Source organism: Phoenix dactylifera, chromosome 9, assembly GCF_009389715.1.
Source record: "Phoenix dactylifera cultivar Barhee BC4 chromosome 9, palm_55x_up_171113_PBpolish2nd_filt_p, whole genome shotgun sequence".
In the NCBI taxonomy this organism is placed as follows: Eukaryota; Viridiplantae; Streptophyta; class Magnoliopsida; order Arecales; family Arecaceae; genus Phoenix; species Phoenix dactylifera.
The window spans coordinates 2,401,541-2,422,056 of record NC_052400.1 but is presented as its reverse complement, the minus strand read 5'-3'; the positions used below and the strand labels follow the sequence as shown (position 1 = coordinate 2,422,056).

At 37.9% G+C, this 20,516-nt stretch overlaps 1 protein-coding gene and 1 long non-coding RNA gene across 14 annotated transcripts; one reads left to right on the top strand and one right to left on the bottom strand.

Annotated features, from left to right (window-relative positions):
- Positions 1-1,784: 1,784 nt before the first annotated feature.
- LOC103713114 lies at positions 1,785-9,954 on the top strand. 11 transcript variants are annotated; one of them, XR_605032.4, is made up of 4 exons: positions 1,785-4,746; positions 5,030-5,215; positions 5,391-5,501; positions 9,182-9,954. It is a non-coding gene; the product is annotated as an uncharacterized LOC103713114 (long non-coding RNA). The 11 variants fall into 11 exon arrangements; XR_003386812.2 differs by having other exon boundaries at positions 5,030-5,501; XR_001879792.3 differs by lacking the exon at positions 9,182-9,954 and having other exon boundaries at positions 1,788-1,965; positions 3,728-4,746; positions 5,030-5,546.
- On the bottom strand, positions 9,591-20,061 carry LOC103713116. Of its 3 annotated transcripts, none has more exons than XM_039129803.1 (19): positions 19,765-20,061; positions 18,662-18,777; positions 18,335-18,562; positions 17,970-18,056; positions 17,740-17,829; positions 17,533-17,659; positions 17,285-17,385; positions 17,008-17,176; positions 16,765-16,886; positions 16,085-16,213; positions 15,874-15,972; positions 15,712-15,769; positions 15,550-15,625; positions 15,290-15,416; positions 14,847-15,004; positions 11,938-12,010; positions 11,631-11,825; positions 11,155-11,248; positions 9,591-10,834 (listed from the first exon to the last, which is right to left on the bottom strand). In XM_039129803.1, exons 2-19 carry the CDS (start codon positions 18,734-18,736, stop codon positions 9,969-9,971), a joined length of 2,874 nt encoding a protein of 957 aa, XP_038985731.1. In that variant the 5' UTR covers positions 18,737-18,777; positions 19,765-20,061; the 3' UTR covers positions 9,591-9,968. The 3 variants fall into 3 exon arrangements, with proteins under 3 accessions (XP_038985731.1, XP_038985733.1, XP_038985732.1); XM_039129805.1 differs by having other exon boundaries at positions 15,290-15,413; XM_039129804.1 differs by having other exon boundaries at positions 19,799-20,056.
- Between the last annotated feature and the right edge of the window lie 455 nt (positions 20,062-20,516).

Below are 20,516 nucleotides of genomic sequence, written 5' to 3'. Positions count from 1 at the left end.
TCTTTTTATTTTCTTCTACCATTTTTGTGATGAAATAGTTTAATTCTTTCAAGGCCATTTATCATACCATTTTTCGATATAGATAAGATTGTTTTATCTTAGCCAAGATCTCAGTCTATATTGACATGTCTAAGCACAATATATGAAAAATTTTAGATTTGTAATCGTATAAATAGATAAATATTGAGATATTTTCTTGTGTGATGTAAATATATTTGCTAATAATCTTTAACTATTCTAAATTTTTAAATAAATTTTAATTATTTGGCTTCGTTGTGCTGGGATCGAGTCTGACCTAGCCACCGAGCTAATAAGGCCGCTAGAGAAGTCGACAGATTTGTAATGTTGGAGAGGTCAATTTAAATGTTGCTGTACATCTTCGAGGCGGAAAGAATGCACGAATAGTGGTTCTAGTGCCATGCTCCAACTTGAAACACCACACATAAAGTTTTCTTGCTGGAGAGTGTCTGATGGAGGACCTTTCGATGCCTAAATCAAACTCAACTTTCAAAGAATAATAAAGGTGTTATGAGCGTAGCAGAGTGGCAGCATAAGTGAATGAAAAGAGCTTAGGAGCACTTACCTGGAGAGTTATTTGGGAGTGGTTTAGAGCCGACGCATGTTACTGAAAAAATCAGGCATGCACATTGATCGTTTTTGGTAATAGATCACACGTGTCCCAAAGATCATGCCCGAATATTTCGTCGTATATTTTTGCCCATGCAGATAGCTCGTTTGCCTTACGGTTATGAAAACCATCACGATCGTGGTCGAGATATTGTCAATTGAAGAGAGAGTTTGAAATTCAAATGACTCTCCATGTGCCTTTGAAGTAGACCAAATAGCAGATTTTTATTAGTTGGTTCATAGCTTCGTGGACTCTCTGCGCGCCTTTGAGGTCGACCAATGGCAGGTTTTTATTGGTTGGTTTATAGCTTTGTGGTAGGCTTCTATTAATCGGTCTGCCATGCCAACTATAATCGGTTTCGAGGCATGTCAGGCTTGAAATTTAATATCAAAATATACTTGCTAGCTCTAAATTGATAATATTTGTCAAGATTTCAAAAATCTTGATATATTTCAAATAATCATCCTGCTTTGCCTCGTACGTGGCATTTGCTGGTTATATAATTGGTGTCTCCCAGGACTCAACGGTCAAAGGTGGTTGTCATCAACCAAACGTCGGAAAACCAGACCCCTCGCAACTATGCCGTATATACTCTGCGATTCGCACACTAATCATACATGAGAATAAGCAATCCGCCGTCCGCATGAAAAGCACCATCCCATCTGGTCGTCCGCGCCCTTCTCGAGCACAGAAATCTTCGTACTTTTGCCGAGTGTGATCGCACGGCACTTATCTCTTCGCGTCAGCCATCCATTCAAATAAGTTTGTCAGGCCTATGTGAACTTACCGAAATAGCCCTAAGGGCCCTACCACTACAGTGGCTTGCGTCGTCTCCCTCTTAACCGGGGCAATCCCTTGTTATTATGGTGATATACTGGGGGTATGAATGTCATCTTCTTTGATTAAATATATATATACCTCGGTCGTCGTGGGAGCCAGCAGCAGTCATCTCTTTTGAGGCTATTATAGGGTCACCATCACGAAAAAATTTCTCACGTTCCGATGAACACGTGGCTTCCGCTGGCTACTCTGGCCGTAAGATCAACGGAATCTGGCTTCCGCTGTACCGTGATGTGCTCTGCGAGTGGTCCTGATTCAATTGTGATCAGATAACCGATCGTCGTCACTGTTCTTAGGGACAACTTACCGCTAGAGGATGGGAAATTTCTTAAGAACTCGGCGGTCCGAGGATTTCAAAAGCGACATTTCCGGGGTTCGAGCAGGGGCAAGAGAAGGAACGAAACCCCGCATGAGAAGACCGACCCTTCTCAAAGGAATCATCAAAGGAAGATTCGTTCTTGGATTCGAGCTGGGTTTTCTTCCCGGTCTTGGAGCAGGTTAGAATCCCCCATCCCCGATCTTCGGCCTTTGTTTTCTTCTTCCTCTGTTCTCTAGGATCATCCTAGGGTTTCGAGATCGTGGTAAGATTCTTGAATTCTATGGGTCGTTCTGATTGCGAGGAAGAGAAACGGTTCTTCTCTTCCTTCGTGGTTTCTAGTTTTGTTTGGGGTTCTTGGAGGGGTTTTAAGCATCAGAGTCGGATTTTTTGACTATCTATTGTGGATATATGGCATTCTTGCGGCTTTTAACATGAGAGAAAGAAAAAAGCTATTATTTGGAGTTCGTTTCTTGATCTTGAAAGGCGTAGAAACGGTTCTTGTTTTTAATTTCGGTTCTGCTATGATTGGGAGCCCTATCCTTTAAATTTCTCCTTCTTAATCCCTTTTCCCTTCATCTTATGGAATTAATAGTATTTAGTAGCGCGAGGTGGTTGGTTTTGTGGTGGTTGGTACTATTTCTTTCTTGAAGGAATACACCTGAATTTGGTTTTTTGGTAATACGGCTTCGTTAACGAGCCCTAGTAAGGTTGGCCCCATGGGAGACCCCCAAGTCCGCAGCATTGTTTGCTTCCCTGTAGACATGATTGGCTTCAAAGGTGGTGAGCGAAGGAACGTGCCTCCGGGAATGCAATAATAGTAGGAGAGCATCCTTCTTCTCATCCACATGGTTGGTTACCTAAGGGGATTACTGCTTTTAATCACCTTCCAGTACGATGCCATCTGCCCTCAGGATAGAAGTAGCATATATTAGACCTCTCCATGCAGCTCTCAGCTCAGCCAAGAGAACCGTGGTATCATAAAGATTAAATCGAGTACCACCATTCAATCTTCCCTCCTTCACACTGCCATTGAAGTTGAATTTTGGGTGCTGACATGCAGCTGAGAAAAAAAGCAAAGGGAATGTGCAAAAGATCAAAAATCTGGATTTATGGTAATGATCCAGCTCAGAATATTCTGCACTAAACCTGCATTATGTTGTTAACTCTTCCATGTGCAACGTGTACTTGATTCTTATGCCGTATCTCCTTGTTATAATAATTGTCATGGGAGATATTTCTTTTCCATTTCTCATGTATCTAATTTTAGTTGTTTTGTTAGCTCTAATGTTGACAAGCCTAACTGCTACATTGAAGATTAAGACTGATGAACCAAACATCTCACCATTGTAAGAATTTTGCATGTATCTCGACCTGCTCTTTCTACTCGTAAGGAAGAACCCTAGGATGATAGGTCATTTAAATTGGCATCAAGTGACTGTACAGAACAGAATTCTGGTTTGTGTCTGGTGATTGCACATCTTCTTCAGGTCATTCATAAAAGTATCGTGGATTTGATACAGGTGATGTCGAACTAGCTAGCTGCTACTTTGGAACTATTTTTCATATAATGCATTTGTTAGGCAGATCTTATCCTTGCTTGTTTTAATAAAAGCATGGAATATTCATTTTCTTAATGATATGTGATTGTTTTTTTATTGTCCTTTTTTACTGTTTGGAATTGTAAGCTCCTTTTTATGTATGTAGAACTATGAAATGCTCAATGTAGTTGATAGGTGATGTAATAATATAACATTCATCTATTTTGTGACACTATCTACTGCATTACAAAATGACCATGGGTCTTCACTGCTTATGCGAGGTACTAGGTTACTCCTAGCACACGATTTTGCTTAATCTGGGCAGAGATTCCTATCATCTTTTTTTTTTTTTGTACGAGATGCGTAAAATGTATCTGTAATCTATTTTGTCAAATCTTCCAGGCAGATTTCCCTAAGACTTCGTCCCCTGGATATAATAATCAGTCTCGACCCTCAGATCAGAAGTCAACAGACAAAGAAGCTGTGGATGCTAGTGATAACCATTTACGCGATTCTTTAACTAACATGTCTAAGTCCTCAGAGTTTATCTTCAGTTGAAATACAACCAGTATTGCACTCCACCGGCTGTATGCCACGTTTCTATAGCACTGCAACTACTTATGAAACTCCATTATACCCAGATCTGCAACCATCTAAATTTTTTAGTCCTCAGTATGGCATAGGTGGATGTGCTTTAGAGACCTTATTTATGCCACCTATCATCACTGGATATTCTCCTCATAGTGCTATTCCTATTTCTCTCAATAGTCCTGTGAGCCCAACTTTAATGCTACAATGTCTGTGCCTTCTGCTAATGCAAATATCATTCCTGGACCTGGAGTCGTGCAGTTCCAAAAGTCCTATGGATAGCTAGGGTTGGCAATTCAAAGGTTGATTCCTCATCCTATATATTCATTATGTTCAGCATCTTTCTTTGAATGCATTTGTTGGCAGGCATCAATTAGATCCAATGATATCAAGGGGCAACATTGTTGAGCACCTCGCAAATAGTTATGATCAACAAAAGGTGCCATCTGCTGCATCTTCACTTGTTCAGAGGCCTCAGTTACTGCAAAATGGAGATGCTGGCTTGCCAAGCCCTATAGAAAGTGGAACTGCAAGTCCAAATTATCATGGAAGCCCCCCATATTGAAAGTACTGACATCATATCCCACTTTGCCTCTTTCCATTCTTGTGTTTCAAGGATCACCTGGGACAAGCCTTTCACGAAGGAGAAATGACAATACAAGGTTGGCACTTACTTCTAGTAGAAAAATAAATGCTAGTTCTGGATGGCAGGGACAACTAGGATGTGAAATGGTTGATGGTCCAAAGTCACACTCTGTTCTTGAAGAGTTGAAGTCCCAAAGGAGTCGTAGATATGAGCTACATGACGTTGCTGGGTGCATTGTTGAGTTCAGGTAAGTTCATATTGCCAATTTTATTTCAATTTCATGTCTATATAAAATCTAAATTTCAGCATAACTTTGCTGGAAAGAAATTAACCTGTCTTGCCAAAGCATTGCCAACCAATATGGGAGTTGATTCATTAAACAGAAGTTAGAAGACTGTGGTATTGAAGAGAAGGCATCTCTTTTTGGGGAAATCCTTCTTCATGCTTAAATATTAATGCTAGATGTCTCTGGGAATTATGTAATTTAAAAAGTATACTTGTTAAATTTTTGGCATTTTTTTTTGTCACAGATGTTATTATTCCAGCAGAAAATACTTACACTCATTAGCTTGAGGAGACCAGGCAGATAAACTTTTTATCTTATACAGATCTTTGAGCATGGAATCCCTGAGCAGAGGAGAGAACTTGCAAATCAGCTTGCTGACCATATCTTATCTTTGAGCTTTCAAATGTATGGCTATGATGTTATTGAAAAGGTACTGGTGTATTTTCCTAGCTCATAAAATCTTTTTTCACTATATTTTTGTTTTTAATTGATTCAAGAAAGTTTTTGCAGTGGCCTGTTCTACAATATGTACATCTCAACTAACTTTGGCTCTCAAGACTCATTTTTGCATTAAGTATTCTCAATCTTTCTTTTTATTGACATAGAGTCGTTGAGCAATGTACTGATGAGTTGCAGAGTCAGTGCATATAGTAGATGAGATCTTGCAGTCTGCTTATATTCTTTCCAGAAACTAGTATGGGAATTATGTTACACAGGTGATGCTTTATTTGTCTTTCTTTCTGTAAAATTGATTTCTTTTATTCTCATGGTACCATATCATCGCGCCCACCGAGATTCCGCTCTCTGACCTATAGGGAAATTCATTAGCGAGATCTTATGATGGTTATAGATTGCATGGACTGTTTGATGCTGCATTTTTAAATCGGGAAGTACTTGGCATATTTTCTCAGCATGCTGATGAACCACATTGATCAAACCAAACAACTTTCTCTCTCTCTCTCTCTCTCTCTCTCTCTCTCACACACACACACACAATACGCATTTGAGGTGTGTCATCAATAATATTCTTCTTTTCCGCTTGATAAGTGGCCATTGGTGAACAAAGAGTAGGTTCGCATTAAGAACAAGATTGTTTCATGTGGTTGTCAGCGTAATCACATATAGGCATTGTTTGATATAGTTGTAGATAGTAGAGCTTTGGACCATAGAGCTTTTGCTAGTAGAGCTTTAATGAAAAGCTTTATATTGTTTGGTAACTATAGTACCAAAGTGTTGTGTAACTTTAACATCTGTTAGGTATGCAAACTAAGAGGTCTTGGATATTTAACATTTGTATAACTTTAACAACCATGTAACTTTAACATCTGTTTGGCACATTTGAGAAGCTTAATAAGTTGATACATCTTGAGAGGTCTCGGAAGCTAATACCAGCTTTTTACATGTATTTTAATCCTAAAATGTTTAGATGTGGGCCATGTGGCTGCTGCATAGGGTGCTTACAAATAGGTTTGCAAATCAAGGTTTTAAATACTGGTATTGAACCTTGTATGTTTTTTCTATCAAAATGGTACGATATTGGTACGGTACTGTCGGTGATGATACATACCAAAATCGACAGCTTTCAAAAAATGAAAAAATATCATATTGACCAGTACGGTCGGTATGGTACCGCTGATATGCACTAGTACACACCTCTATGGCTGGCGTGTACCGGTAGGACTGACGCATACATGTATGGTTGTTTCAACATCCTGTCACCTGTACTAGTACCGGTTTGTGCCGAAACGAAATGGTACCAGTCATATCATCCTATTTCAGACTTTCAGTGGTTTTTGAAACCATGCTATTTCCTCCAAGTTTCTTGGTGTACTATTGATGGGCGAATAAGGAGGAATAGAAGGCTTTTAACCAATTAACTCACCTGTTTTTAGTCAAATACTCATTTGAATACATGGGCTAAACTGCTTTAGAAGGGCAAATTGGATATTTCAGAAATTGACCCAAGAATAACTTGCTCTTATGAAAAACAGTGGAATAATTTAACCCACCTTTTCCCCCTTGAACTTACTCTATTTAACCCAACTAATTTGTACTTTTACTCTATAACCAAACACAGCCTTATAGTCTAAAAGTATTGTAGTGATATGTATGGATTGCACGAACCATACCACAACCATCTAGCCTTTTCTCAACTATTCAGGGTTTGCTATTGCCCCAATCGTAGTTTAAATGAAAAGTTATTTGTCATATATGAAGCTTGATTTGTTTGGGCTTTTCATTGCTGGTTATATGATCTTACACTTGATCTTTGATAAGTACTTCCTGGATTCAAGTTCTTCCTGTTTTCCATTTTCTTGGACAATGATGAAGGACTAATTTGCAAATTATGTGGTTCAAAAGATTCTTGAAGCATGTATTGACAAGCAACGGGATACATTGCTTAATTGCATAGAAGTTCACCAACAAGCTTCAAAGAAATACTTATGAGAAACACATCATTGCTCAGATGGAACATCTATGCAGTAAAGATACATTCTACTTTAACAGATCAAATATTTTTTCATTTACATGTTGGAATAAGGGACTATACGTAATTGCTTGTTTTATTAATTTTCCTTATAGTTACAATAAATAATTTTTTTTAATTATTTTTTGTTAGGAATCATAGCATTATCTAAAATTTAAGTCATGTTAATGTTAGTGCGGTCCTTTTCTTTGGCGTATTTCTGATTTTTTGTTTTCCTTTTTCTTTTTAAATTTCAAACTCTATTTCCTGCCATAGTCTTGTGTATCATGAATACAATAAGTTGTACCATAGACTGGGCACTTCCATTGCCTTATCATCGTATTTATGCTGGTTATGTTTCTTCCTTTCCCTTTTATTTTAGGGATGGTGGTGGATGTGATAATTTCACACATTGCTGAGTTTAAACGTGGGGTATTCAAAATGAAAAAAAGGCTACAGAATGGGAAAAAAGGTCATAACTGTTGAATATGATTTCAGGTCCAACTTGGCTGGTCCAACTTCTGAATGGACTAGTACGGCAAATTGGTGCTTGACAAATTGGAATGGGCTCAAATTTATCAACCGATTGAGATTTGGATCAATCTTGGATTTACATTTAGGGCCTGTTTGGAAAATCCAGCAAGATTAAGCTGGATTTTCTATTGGATTCAAGGAGTGGACAGTCTATTTGGATAGGGCCCATATTAACACATACCTCCCTCAGTCCAAATCCTGTGGGATGAAAAAAAAAAGACCTCCATAGGTCTTTTTCCATCCTGCAGACCAACAGGCCTACATATAAGATTTAGGCTATGATTAGGACAGGCCTTTAGAAGAATACAGGCTGGGAAGTCCAACAGGGCTGATTCATGCAGAAAATCCAGCCTAATCCCACTAGACTTTCCAAACAGACCCTTAGTTGTTTAGATTTTCATTTTGCAACCAGTATTTGAATTTGCCAGTGTGTAGACTCCTCTCTTTCCACCCTTTGTGTATCTTTTGTACTACATATTTATCTCTTTGGGTTCAGCTATGGATGCAGACCCCCCCCCCCCCCCCCCCCCTCTTCCCCTCCTCTTCTCTCTCTACGCACGCACACCCACATGTGTCTAAATATCTTGTGCACACACAGATCATAAGAATCATGTTGCACATTGATTGCATAGCACACGATGTAATAAGCACCACTTTTTTCTGTGATAGTTATCTTATTATAGGCTTTTATTTATTTGCTTATTCTCAAATTCCATAGCATAAGTTCTGTACTTCTAATTAGTAATGCTTTGAAGAATCCAATTTTTTATTGCTGCATATTTATCTCAGAGGCAGCATTCAGTGGTTTTGATGGGATAAGGATGGTTGCTTAAGGGTATTTTATTTTATTCTTATTCTTTCAACTGTAAGTTTGTGACTGGAAACCATCATTCTGAGGCATGAAATTTGAATGAAAAAGCTACATGTAGACCTGCTATGCAATTCAGTTTTGAATCATTGTCTGGGCTTGCGCTACCTAATCCTGATAATGATGAAGAAAACTTGTAATTTGAAAAGTTTAATTGGGAGCAGCTGACAACTACCTTAAAGTTGTACAGTTCAGGGCTTCATAAGTAGTTTTATACCATATATACGGACATATAATGTGTTATATATTTAAAAACGAAGAATGGAATTTATGCATTCCTACATTATATACACATTGCTTCCCCGTCTTAGTGTACATAATTCTATCATTTGGTTGATTTTGTAAGAAATTCAATTGCAGCTTGTGTCTGCTGTTAATTATCAAACTTTGCTTATTTTAAAGGATGGTATCTTAAAGAATGGATGGCTTTGATGTCTGATATAGCTATGAGTCTCATGTCGAAGAAACTAAAATAGAAACAGCTTATGGCTAAATAATCTGTGTATGATAAATTTTTTTTTTCTCAGGAGGGATTCTGTGCTGTGGTTGGTTTGTTGATTGTATAATTTTGTCAAACATTCCCTGCCATCCCTGTATGTCAAGATGCTGCAAAATTTAAGGCAATTTTGATTTAGCCGTTTTTGCATATAATTATGCATAGATCATGCGAGGTTGCATATAATTTTGACTTATCTTGAAAATTTTTCCTAGTTCCTAATTTTTCAAGATAAGTCACTTTTGGATAAGGATTACTAAGGTGTCACAATCTTGTCTTACGATCTCCTCACCTAAGGAGAGGGGGCACGTGCTGCGCACGTGATTCTGGAGAGCGTTAAACAGAGGTCCAGATGAAGAGTATGTATGGTAAACAGTAGTCCAGAAGACGCAGCAAATAAGGCAAAAAGTTTATTTTCTGTAAGAGAGAGAGAGAGAGAGAGATTCAGAGTATTTTTCCTTAGGTATTGTAATCTAATAAATATCCAAATATTGGCTCTTGGTTTAGCTTTGGGTTTGTAATCTCGTAAATATACATGCTTGGTTTCCTGCCAGAGTTTATAATCCAAATCTTTGATGACCATCCACTTTACATAGATTCAATGAGCTTAGCTTCAGAAATATACTGGATGGTACTAACCAGAAGCCACATTTCGAGCGCTTGATCAAGATGCAGAGAAAGTGGCAGCAGTTGTGGTTCTGGATTTCTTGTCAAAGGGAAAGTTATGCAGCACGTAATCTTGCAAGTTTTTTTCTGTGACAAAAAGGTTTCCACGGAGGAATGAGCTATCGTGTATACAGGGAAGCAATATCAAACCGCTACGATTGCTGACCCAGATTAAGTTGCATATCAGGTCCCCTCTCCCCGGTCATGGAAAACTCTTCGGGAATGGGAATCTTAAGTTCAGAGCAAACCAGCTGAATTATGCTTCTTGGGACACCCCCGAGAGACATCTTGTTTACAGTCACAGCAATGGAGAAATCATGCTCTATGTTGCAAAAGCCAACGGATCCACCAATTCCAGCATGCCCAAAGCTTGTGAAGTTAGTGCTGCCAGGTTTATATCTCCGAAATCCAAGCCCAAATTTGCCATCCGCGACAACCAAGTGTGAGTAGTCACCCAAACCCATGAAGGCATCATGGATTTTAGGATTGCTAAAGATCTTACTAACGTTATTACCAGCTTCATCATCGACATTGGCTATGAGACTATAACCCTGATCATCAGTGGTACTTGCACTACGATCATTGCCATCGTGCAGGGGGTTGCTGACGCCGTTGGCTGCTATTGCGCTACCATTTTGTGGCTCGGGATCAGCTATCTCCTTGTCCTTGCTGCCCCTTTTCTTTCGAGGCTTTTTGAAGGGAGCAAACCTGGGGATGTGGATGTGACTGCCAAGAAGAGGCTTGGTGTGGTGCGAGTGTGGTGGAGGGACGGAACCTCCTGCTGCGAGAGCTGCATAGTAGCGCGCTAGCGCCCGCGCCGAGCAGTGGCCGTTGGCAGCGGGAATGATGGCACGGCGCACGTTGAGCGTGTTGAAGAGAAGTGGAAGGCCGGATGCAATCTCCGCTGCATTTCCCTCACGTAAACTGGCTGGCACGCCTCGCAGTGTACTACTGATTGCTGAGAGCTTTTCCAGATCTTCCCTGTCGAGTGTAAGTGTTGCCAGTCGAGATTCCACACCTGTAGAAGGATTCAAATTTTAGACAAGGTCTTTCCTAACAAGCAAATGATTGTAAATTTTCTTTTTATAAAAAAAATTTAATAAAAATAAATTAATATACTTCATGCGAAACCAACAAACATATTGGAGGTAATAACAACAATGGAAAAATACTTATATATAATATATATTGCAGCTAAAGAAAACAATGATGAAAAAAATATAAGTTCAAAAGCATGTTTATGGATGAAATGCATCAGGCACTTGCTGAGATTATGGACTCAAGAACATGCCTAATAATAAATTTGGACCTAGATATAAATAAAGATTTTATACATGCCTGGAGGAATGCCAATATATAGCTCGCCTTCGATGTTGAGTGGGTGAATTATAGCTTCCTCCAACACGTCTTGAAATTTCTTTCCATATGCATGCTGTTTCAACCAAATAATTTTAGAAGAATTGAATCAAAAGGACAAGAATACCTAAAAGAACGAACAAATCCAAGCAAAAAAGAACATGAAGAATATAACAAACAAGTTAGAAAGAAAACCATGGGAAATTAAATAAGCACCCTCCAATGCCTATTCTTACATGCTGAGGAACATCTCAGAGTTTTGTAATATCATGAATGTCTGAATAATTCATGGCACAATATCTAAAGCCTGACATTGCTTTTGTGGTGACAAGCAGAACCAAAGCTTTGATTATTTCGAACGAGCAAAAATATATCTTGCTATAAATTTATGTAGGAGCGAAACATTTGGACAAGAATCCTTGCCTGCTGTGGTATTTTGAAAAGTAAAAAAGGCATACCTCTATAACTCCACCACAGAGCCAACCAAAGGACAATGAATGATATAGCTGCTGGGAACCAGGTTCAGTCTCAGGGACTGACTTGGCAATGTGTTGTAGAGACTCTTCCCAGTCACACATTAATAAAGGATCGTTCTTCATAACATCAACCATTGCATTGTGCAAACCAGATGTATGGTTAAGGATATGGTGGACCTACACAAGAAGACGAAATAATCGGTGAAACGAGGAAACAATCTCTTAATGCCTCACAAGAAGTTGGCAATCATTTACATTTTACGGTACAAAAGTTAAACATTTTCTTTACCTTTATTAGATCTTTTTTATTGGTAGCGAAATCTGGCCAAATATTGGCAATGGTCTCCTCAAGCTTGACTTTCCTGCAGGAACAATTAAACCATTTCTTATAGTTCCACTACCCAAAAAATTCCTTGGATTTATGCACTGAGCAAAATGTAAAACAAGATCTAGCTGGTGCATATGAAAGCTACATATATTATATGGACTAGTCTGATGTGTTAGAATGTCAGTGCTAAGTGCTCATAGAACCAGGCACGTTTTTCATTTACTAAATCTAGCTCATGTTGTGTCGGAACTTGTAAGACCTCGTATTCTATATCTATCCACGACAGCTAACGCAAATATTGGTATTGGAACGAATCTGTAGTGTGCCTTGTTCCATAGGACTACCAAGTTACATCTGACAATATATCAAATGGTTCTCCAAGGCATACAAACCTCATGCGGAATCTATATCCGCTCATAATTTTTCATTGACTGTCTAAAAAACTTCTTGGCAGAAAGCCTTGCAGGTCACTGACCTTGATATTTGTTCCATCATACTCTCCCTCATAAACATCTCAATCAGCAACTCTCCATCCTTATCTAACATTGTATATACAATTTTTACCATGGTATATGATGCCGTATTGAACCACTGGTTCAGTCAGTATAGTACCTAACCACGAACTAGGACGGTTCATAGCCTCGATACGAAATGGGCCCAAACCACTCAGTTCTGATCCTTATCGTGTCGAGCCACTCAGAACCAAACAGTTCTAGGTGGTTTAGCAGGGTAAGGACCATGTTCAGGCCCAATTAACCCTTTCCCCTCGATAATTGAGAGCGCTTCAGCTCAGTACGGGTTGGTACAGTACAGTACCAATAAAGTACCATACCAGTCTACCACTAGTACACAATTCAATACTAAGATTGCAAACCTTGAGTTTTTACCAAAACTAAATTAAAATCAGTTTTAATGCACTGATTTCCTATATATGTCTCACAAATTTGGCATTCTGTATACATTCTTCTCACATATTAATAAAGCCTATTAGTTATATAAATTAGACGGTTCCGTGCCTAGCCATATTGGCTACTTCGCATCCTTGGTAATTTTATATATTTCAAAAGTCATATAGATATGACCTACATACATCTCAAAATACGAATAAAACTAGTTTACCGCTGTCAAACTGCATCAGCATTTATTCTCTACAAATAAACTTGTATTTAATCCAATAGTAAACACATTGGTATCCTTGATTTGCTTGTTAGCATGCAATTTAGCCACGCATTCCCATCACTAGTTTATGGGATCGACAAACTAGTGTATTTCCCTCTGAAGGCATGATATTGGATGATCTCCTTCATGATAGCCTATTAGAATTCTCCATGCACAATAGTTTTTTTTTCCAATTATGAAATTTATGGAACAATTCACAAGTGTTATAGTAAAGATACAATCTCATTTGGGAATAAAGATAAATATCTACAGTTGAAAACAGCTTGCACTCAAAGCATTATGTAAACTCAACTCCTGTATAGACACTAGATGATATAATACATATGCAAATTCATACAAAAAGCAAAAAAGAAGATGACAATATTGTTCTACCATATTTTTCTAACATGCTCTCGAAATCAAAATATATACACCATGAAAATGCCACAAGAAACGTGAATGACCTTACATTATGCAGCAGATCTTTGATGCAAAACGTGTAAGAGCAGCAAAATGAGCTAAGATCATGACTGAATAAGGTAGACAGAGGGTTAATAGTCCGATCAACAAAATAAGCCAAGATGATGGTTGAGGACCCATGACTACAAAAGAGGGTTGCAAGCATCAAATTGCACCAAAGAAACCAGTGTTGCTAGTAATGGGTTACATCAGCAAGTGAGCACATTTGGTATCAAAAGAAGCTACATGGCAAAACCATAATGAAAGTAAACTGACAAAAATTGCGACTTTTGTGGTCTATCCTTGAAATGAAAGCCTTATGAAGCAGCTCAAATGTTCAGATGATCCTTTAGAATGTAGAGCTGCAGGTTGATTAAGTAGGTGATACAGGCTGGCAGCAAGGGCAATTGGTTGATAAAACAGACAAGCAATCCAAGTTGGAGTGAACTGGCAAGTAAAGAGTGAAAACATAACAGATATGGAGTGGGAAGCAATGCCTTGCATGTGTGATGTTACAGAACTGGATGCAAGCAATGCTAATGAGAGACACATTACTCACATTACAATGAAGGCAAATGAGATGCATGCCAAGAATCTAGAGACAATTAAACAAGCCAAGGGAATGTGAAGGTGCAGGGAATTGTTCTGTAGAAACAATTCAGCAGTAGTTCAAACAGCAAAGGTCTCAAGTCAATAGACATAGTAGACTAATTTGAAACCTAATACTGATGAGACAAGAAAAAGATAGTCACACTCTCAAAGTCTCAAAGAAGCTAGTGAGGGAGCAGGTGATGGTAATTGAGGTATCGCCGCTACATATAGTGATATAAATGTGATTTTAAGAAAAAAAATTGGTTTAACAAGGAAAACACTGCAAAAGGTGCCTAAATCAAAATATATGTAGGCTGACAGTCTACAAAATACACCAACTATGAAACAACTATGAAGTGCATGCATGATTAACAAAGTATCATGACTTAATAAGGAAAACAGCTCACCTAAAGGGTAAAAATCTAAATATATGTAGACTGGCAGTCTACAAAATACAGCAAATATGAGGTCCAGATATAGAAGCATTTGGCAGTCTATAAAATACTCGTACATGGACAACATACTCTATAATTGCTATAATGCATATGCAAGAGTGCTAGCTTTCTCTAAGCGCAAATGTTTTCACATAAGAATATCTTAAATCTATGACATAGAAGGTTTCATAAATAAAACAATAAAAAGTACTCAATATAGTATTTTACCCCTTATCAACAAGCCAATGTACAATTCCTGCAGTGATCCCTTTTGTTACAGAGAAAACTGGAAATAGGGTGTCAGGTTGAACAGGTCGAGGATCATATCTCCCTAGCACACCAGCAGCAGTATCTATTATAACCTTTCCATCTTTGTAGGCACACACCTGAAAGATGTCACACCATCCAACAGTGTAAGTAAATATAAGTACAGCAACGTACTTGAACGACAACTCATCAAATTCAATGCCTTTGAGTAGAGATACAAAGACAAATAGGAAAGCTTCTTAGAAGAATCTAAATTAATATTCATTGCCATGAATAAAGTTTAGTCTTCTTTAAGAATCAGAGGAACAATCATCCTTGAGTCATTAATTAATGCAACTTGTCAATGCCATTAAACGTGAATAAAGACATAATAAATCACAAATCATTTCATAATTCAAACATACTTGTATTCCAAGTATTTTATCATTTCCCAGTTCAAGTAGGAGCTGCCTCAGCTTGGCCTCCACATCAGAGTGAACTGGTGAATCATAAATCCACTGTGTATTCTTTGCTGGTCCAGTCCTGATGCTTCTGATGTCCACATGGAATACATAAAGTTGGATGAAAGAGAAAGAAACAAAATATGAAAAATGACGATATATCAGCGTTAAGCTACAATAGTGAAGCCCAACAAGGAGAATCTGCAAGGAAGCTATGAGTTCACCCTAGCAAAGTTGACTCGGCAAACGGTCTCATGATATCTAAATAAACTATTCGGACGTCCAGTGTAGATGAAAGCCCTGCAAAAGCATGGAAACCAGAGAGTTTATTATCAGTACACAATTATTTTTACTGCATCACAGGAATAGACAAGTTTGACACAAACCTCGAAGAAGATTTACCACCCTCATAAATATAACTGCATCACCTGGGAAAGCATCAATCTGAAAAAGGAATGTTGAAGCAGTCCATGACATGAATAGTCGTCTATAGTTTGTCTTCCACAACTCAAAGGAAAGATCAGAACTGTGAATATACGAGCACTTACAGGATTAAAGCGTCGGACTTCCTTTTTGTTTAGCTTCGTCTTTTCTTGGAGGATCTTCAAATTCTTCTCTCTTTGATCAGCCATAGATTTTATGTTTTCCTTAGCAGAAGAATACAGAATATGACTTGTTGGAACTAACCAGTCAATCTAAATGAAATTTTCTCGAATAAGAAAGAACTAATCTAAGATGCAAACCGCAAGGCATCCTTACGAGTGCTTCATTTGCTGGCGTGGAAGTGCGAAAGAAAACAGTTGCAATGTCCATAGCCTGCTCTGGCATGTCAAGGCGCAATTTAAGTCCCATCTCTGCAAAGGCAGATAGCAGAGCCACATGGTCCCCCTGACATGTAATGTTGCAAACGTAGTAAGATAACCATTCCTTGAAGGGGATAAGTAGAAATGTATTCAGACAAATATCTGATTAGTTGGGTTTTTTATTAGTGACTTGTCAAAATATTTCTATCCGCAATTTTATTATGCATGAATTTTTTCCAATTTCCAGCTTTTCGAAAAATTAAGGTTACTGGTTCTATTATAAGGTAAGCAACCACACGTAATGCCAATGGTATTTCACTTCTACTGGCTTTGGATAATGCTAGTAGACGTCGGTGTTGAAAAACTTTATGCACCTTGGAAATTTTAAAGGCACAACGATAATCTAAGGAAAAGTCTGCAGTGTCTTGTTTACAATCAACATCTACTATCTCCTGTATTTTCTTCTAACTATATTAAAAGGACTACTAAATAAAACCGACTATGATAGTAAATGAAAAATAAAACATCAACAACCTGCAAAGAAGGATATCAGCTGTTGATCACCATAAAGCATAAAACATCATATTTTAAGTTCTCATTTCCTGCTTCATATAAAAGGAAAGAGATGTTACAAACCTCAGCACATGCCAAGAACATTTTTGCTAGTGCCTGTTTCATAGAGCTTGACAGTGATTTTGTAAGCCCAAAGTCGAGCAAAATTGGGCGATGTGGGGCCTCCTTGCTCACAAGAAAATTTCCTACAAGAAAGATCCACCCACTTCAAGATATATGAGATGAACCATAACCATGTGATGCTGAATGCTAAATTATTTACGTCAGTTGAACATGTTTCAAAAGAATGGCTTGAAGCAGACACACCAGGATGAGGATCGCCATTAAAAAATCCATCAACATATATCTGATGAGCATAGGCACGTGTGATTTCTTCAACAAGCTTTTGTTTGTCGATGCCATATGCTTCCAATGATTCATTATCATTTAAGCGAATGCCATTCATATATTGCAAAATGAGCACCTTCTCAGATGACTGCCATGCGAAATCAGGAGGAAGGATAAGAAGACTAGGATAATAGTAGCATGTCCCTTCACTAGATCAAAACTTTTGAAGCAATAATTAGAAACTGAGGAGCTGCACCTGAATAACTTCTGGAATCAACACATCTACACAATTAGCATGACATGTGCCATCATGTTCACTTTTGCGGTGGAGGTTTCTGGAAACTGTTCTAGTATTTTCTGCAAACATAATGATGAATGTGAAGTGTGCATGTCTTTGGTGGTATCAAGCTAAGTAGCTGTATTCATAGATATTGCAGTAACAGCATAATTGAGAGACAAGTACCCATGTGATATATTTTTCTCAAGGTATCCTTATGTGCATACCTGCTTCATTATTAAAGTCGAGTTCTTTGGGTGCCTCCTTGCACCATTCATCTATCATCGGGTTAAAGTCGTATTGTGGCTCTGCCCAGGCTATCCAGTCAGTTATTGATTTAGCATTTTTCAGATCCTGAAGATCAATACAAATAATGTAACGACTGCTAGACCTTAGTTTAATTGCAATCATGTTGAAATAATCAAATGGGAAACCTCTAATATGATTTCCTTGATGCCCTTATGTTGAACTTTGGCGACCACCTCCTGCCCATCTTTCAGTGTTGCACGGTGAACTTGTGCTATCTGCATTGTGCCATATTTAGGCAAAATCACATATATCATTTCAGCTGACACTGAGCCATAACACCATCTCAAGGAACATGCAAATCATTGAATATCAATTTTCAGATCTAAATTCAAAGCTCATTCGCAGCTTTACTTACAGATGCAGTTGCAAGAGGCCTCTCAACAAAATCAGAGAATAAATCATTCATGGATTTCCCCAACTCCTTCTCTATAGTTTGGCAAACCTGTTCAGAAACAGGAAAATTCAACATAATGAAATGATAAAAGGACCTTAGATTTAGTAAAGCTTAATTTATACATATACATACACAAAGGAAAAATCAATGATTAACGATTGGATAATCAGGAGCATGAAACCAACTAGACATGCACTTGGAGTATCATGAAAAGGCGAAGAACAGAAAACACAAAGCAAAAGAAAGGCTCAGAATCAAAAAGACGTCTCTTTTACGAATTATTTCAAATGCGAAGTTGCCTAGTTCATTCATAAAACACTAATCACCTCTTGCAAGGGGCGAGGAGGAAGAGAGTCTTGCAACTGTTTGAGGAGACATATATAGGCCTCTGGAAGTACATCTGCTCGAGTAGATAAATACTGGCCAAGTTTTACCCACAAACCTTCCAACTTCACTATTAGATTGAGAACACGTCTAGCATTTCGTTCGTGGGTTCTTTCCCATAAAGCATCTCGTTTGCTTCTGTTAATCCATTTTGCTCTCTTCTGCACAGCCTGCAGCATTAAAGGGCACTGCTGATTTCCAATGCAGAGAAATAGAGAAAAAGTAATGATCAACAAGAAGACCAAATATGATCCAGAAGACAAACAGACCTTATAGTCCAGGTAGATCATCAATGCAAGTGTGAATACTTTCAAGCGCCTTTTGTAAATGTCTCCCCATCCCATCAGAATTTGAAAGTTGATCGACTACCACAACTTCTACAGTGCTGCAATGCCAGCGCTGAGTTAGTAATTTGTTTACATTCGTTACAAAGGAAGGAATACAGTGATGCAGTGCACATTGTTTAAGGTTACATGAACTACATGTTTCCAAGGGATTTCACCCTGGGAAGATAATGACGGTGAGGGTTGGGATTTTGGATTTTGTGCCCTCTAAGTATACAGATACAAAAGAGTTCCAGGCATCAAAGAATAATATACTAGCATTCTCAGTCACTGTAATCAATGTCATCCAATGTAATATATCCTCCTAAATGGTTAAAGAGAAAAATTAACCGAATACATGCAGAAATAGTTAGACTTATATGAAATTGGCTGGATTTTCCCCCTAATATGAAAATCTTGGGCATGGATTCTGATGAACTTCTACCTTGTTCATTTCTAATCTTAATAAAAATGATGGCACGCCCATTATTTTTTTCTTCAGACAAGCCGATTACTTAACTCCCTGGAGACAATATTTGCCAGTTTCTTCTCCAAGATTTCATGAAATTCCTATCAGTCGTTAGTTAGTTAATATATATATATATATATATATATATATATATATATAGAGAGAGAGAGAGAGAGAGAGAGAGAGAGAGAGAGAGAGAGAGAGAGAGAGAGAGAATTGATAATTCAAAAAAATACAATATTCCTAAAGCTAAAAGGTAGTGATGAGAAAAGCAAGATGAAACTAAACGCAAGAAACGGAAAAAATCTCCCGTGATATATAAAGTCCAAAAAGAATTCACCGAGAGTAATTAAGATCATAGCAAGAATGTAACGAAACTTCGCCCTTTCGGATCAAATTTCTTCCCATATATAACATCAAGGAACACGATTCTAATATTTCTCAACGTCAAATAAATCTCAGGTGAATCAGCTCAAATCCTCCCACCAAATCGCCGTAAAATATAATAAATGCAAGATCTCATCCAAGATTAACCAGATCTAAAGCGAGCACCAGAAAGACGAGCATAATTCAGACGTACCTCCTAAGAATCCGAAGAAGACCAAGGATCTGACCTTAATTAGAGAGAACAATAAATCATTCGACGAATGAAAGAGGCGGGCGATAGGCGATGCCTGGGGGCGAGAGATATAGGTAGGGTTTGGAAGATCTGTCAACAAATGTGGACGGGGAATTTGGAACGTTTGAAGGCCCGGCCGGCACGCGTAGAATATCGTAGCATGCAAGTCTGACCAAGAACGGGGGGTGGGATAGGAAGATATCCGGGCCGTCCATCGGTCGGTGGGTTCTTTCTCCTCGCACGCCCTGCATTTCTGGTTGGAAAAGCGGGAGAGCCAAGAAGAAGGGAAAAAAAAAAAATTTATATATATATATACATATATATATATATATATAGTAAAAATAAAAAATCGTTTTTGCTCAGCCTTCATATAATAAATAATTTTTTTAGTAGATTAAAAAATATTTGAGATTAGAAATAAATTATATTTATATCTAATAACTTGAAAACTTTATGCTTACCCTCCAATAACTTATGTTTATCGAATATTTTAACTCATAATTTAACAAAAAATTAGTCAAACTGTTGACTTTAAATAGGACTCATACTGTATCAAAAAAAAAATAGAATGAGCAAAATAAAATAACAAGGACATAAAAAATATATGGGTCTTTCTCCCCACTCAAGGGTAGTTTTGATTTTTGCATAACATAAATAATTTTAGTGGCACTAGTAGGATGTATAAACTATTAGATATAAATATAATATATGTG

Excerpts from the sequence above, each read along its gene's own strand:
- LOC103713116 (XM_039129803.1), bottom strand. The coding sequence starts at position 18,736 with ATGGGATGGGGAGACATTTACAAAAGGCGCTTGAAAGTATTCACACTT. Across the intron at positions 17,830-17,969 it reads GGCCTCTTGCAACTGCATCT|ATAGCACAAGTTCACCGTGC; the intron begins GTAAGTAAAGCT and ends GGCACAATGCAG. Across the intron at positions 16,214-16,764 it reads TGTTCTTGGCATGTGCTGAG|GGGGACCATGTGGCTCTGCT; the intron begins GTTTGTAACATC and ends ATTACATGTCAG.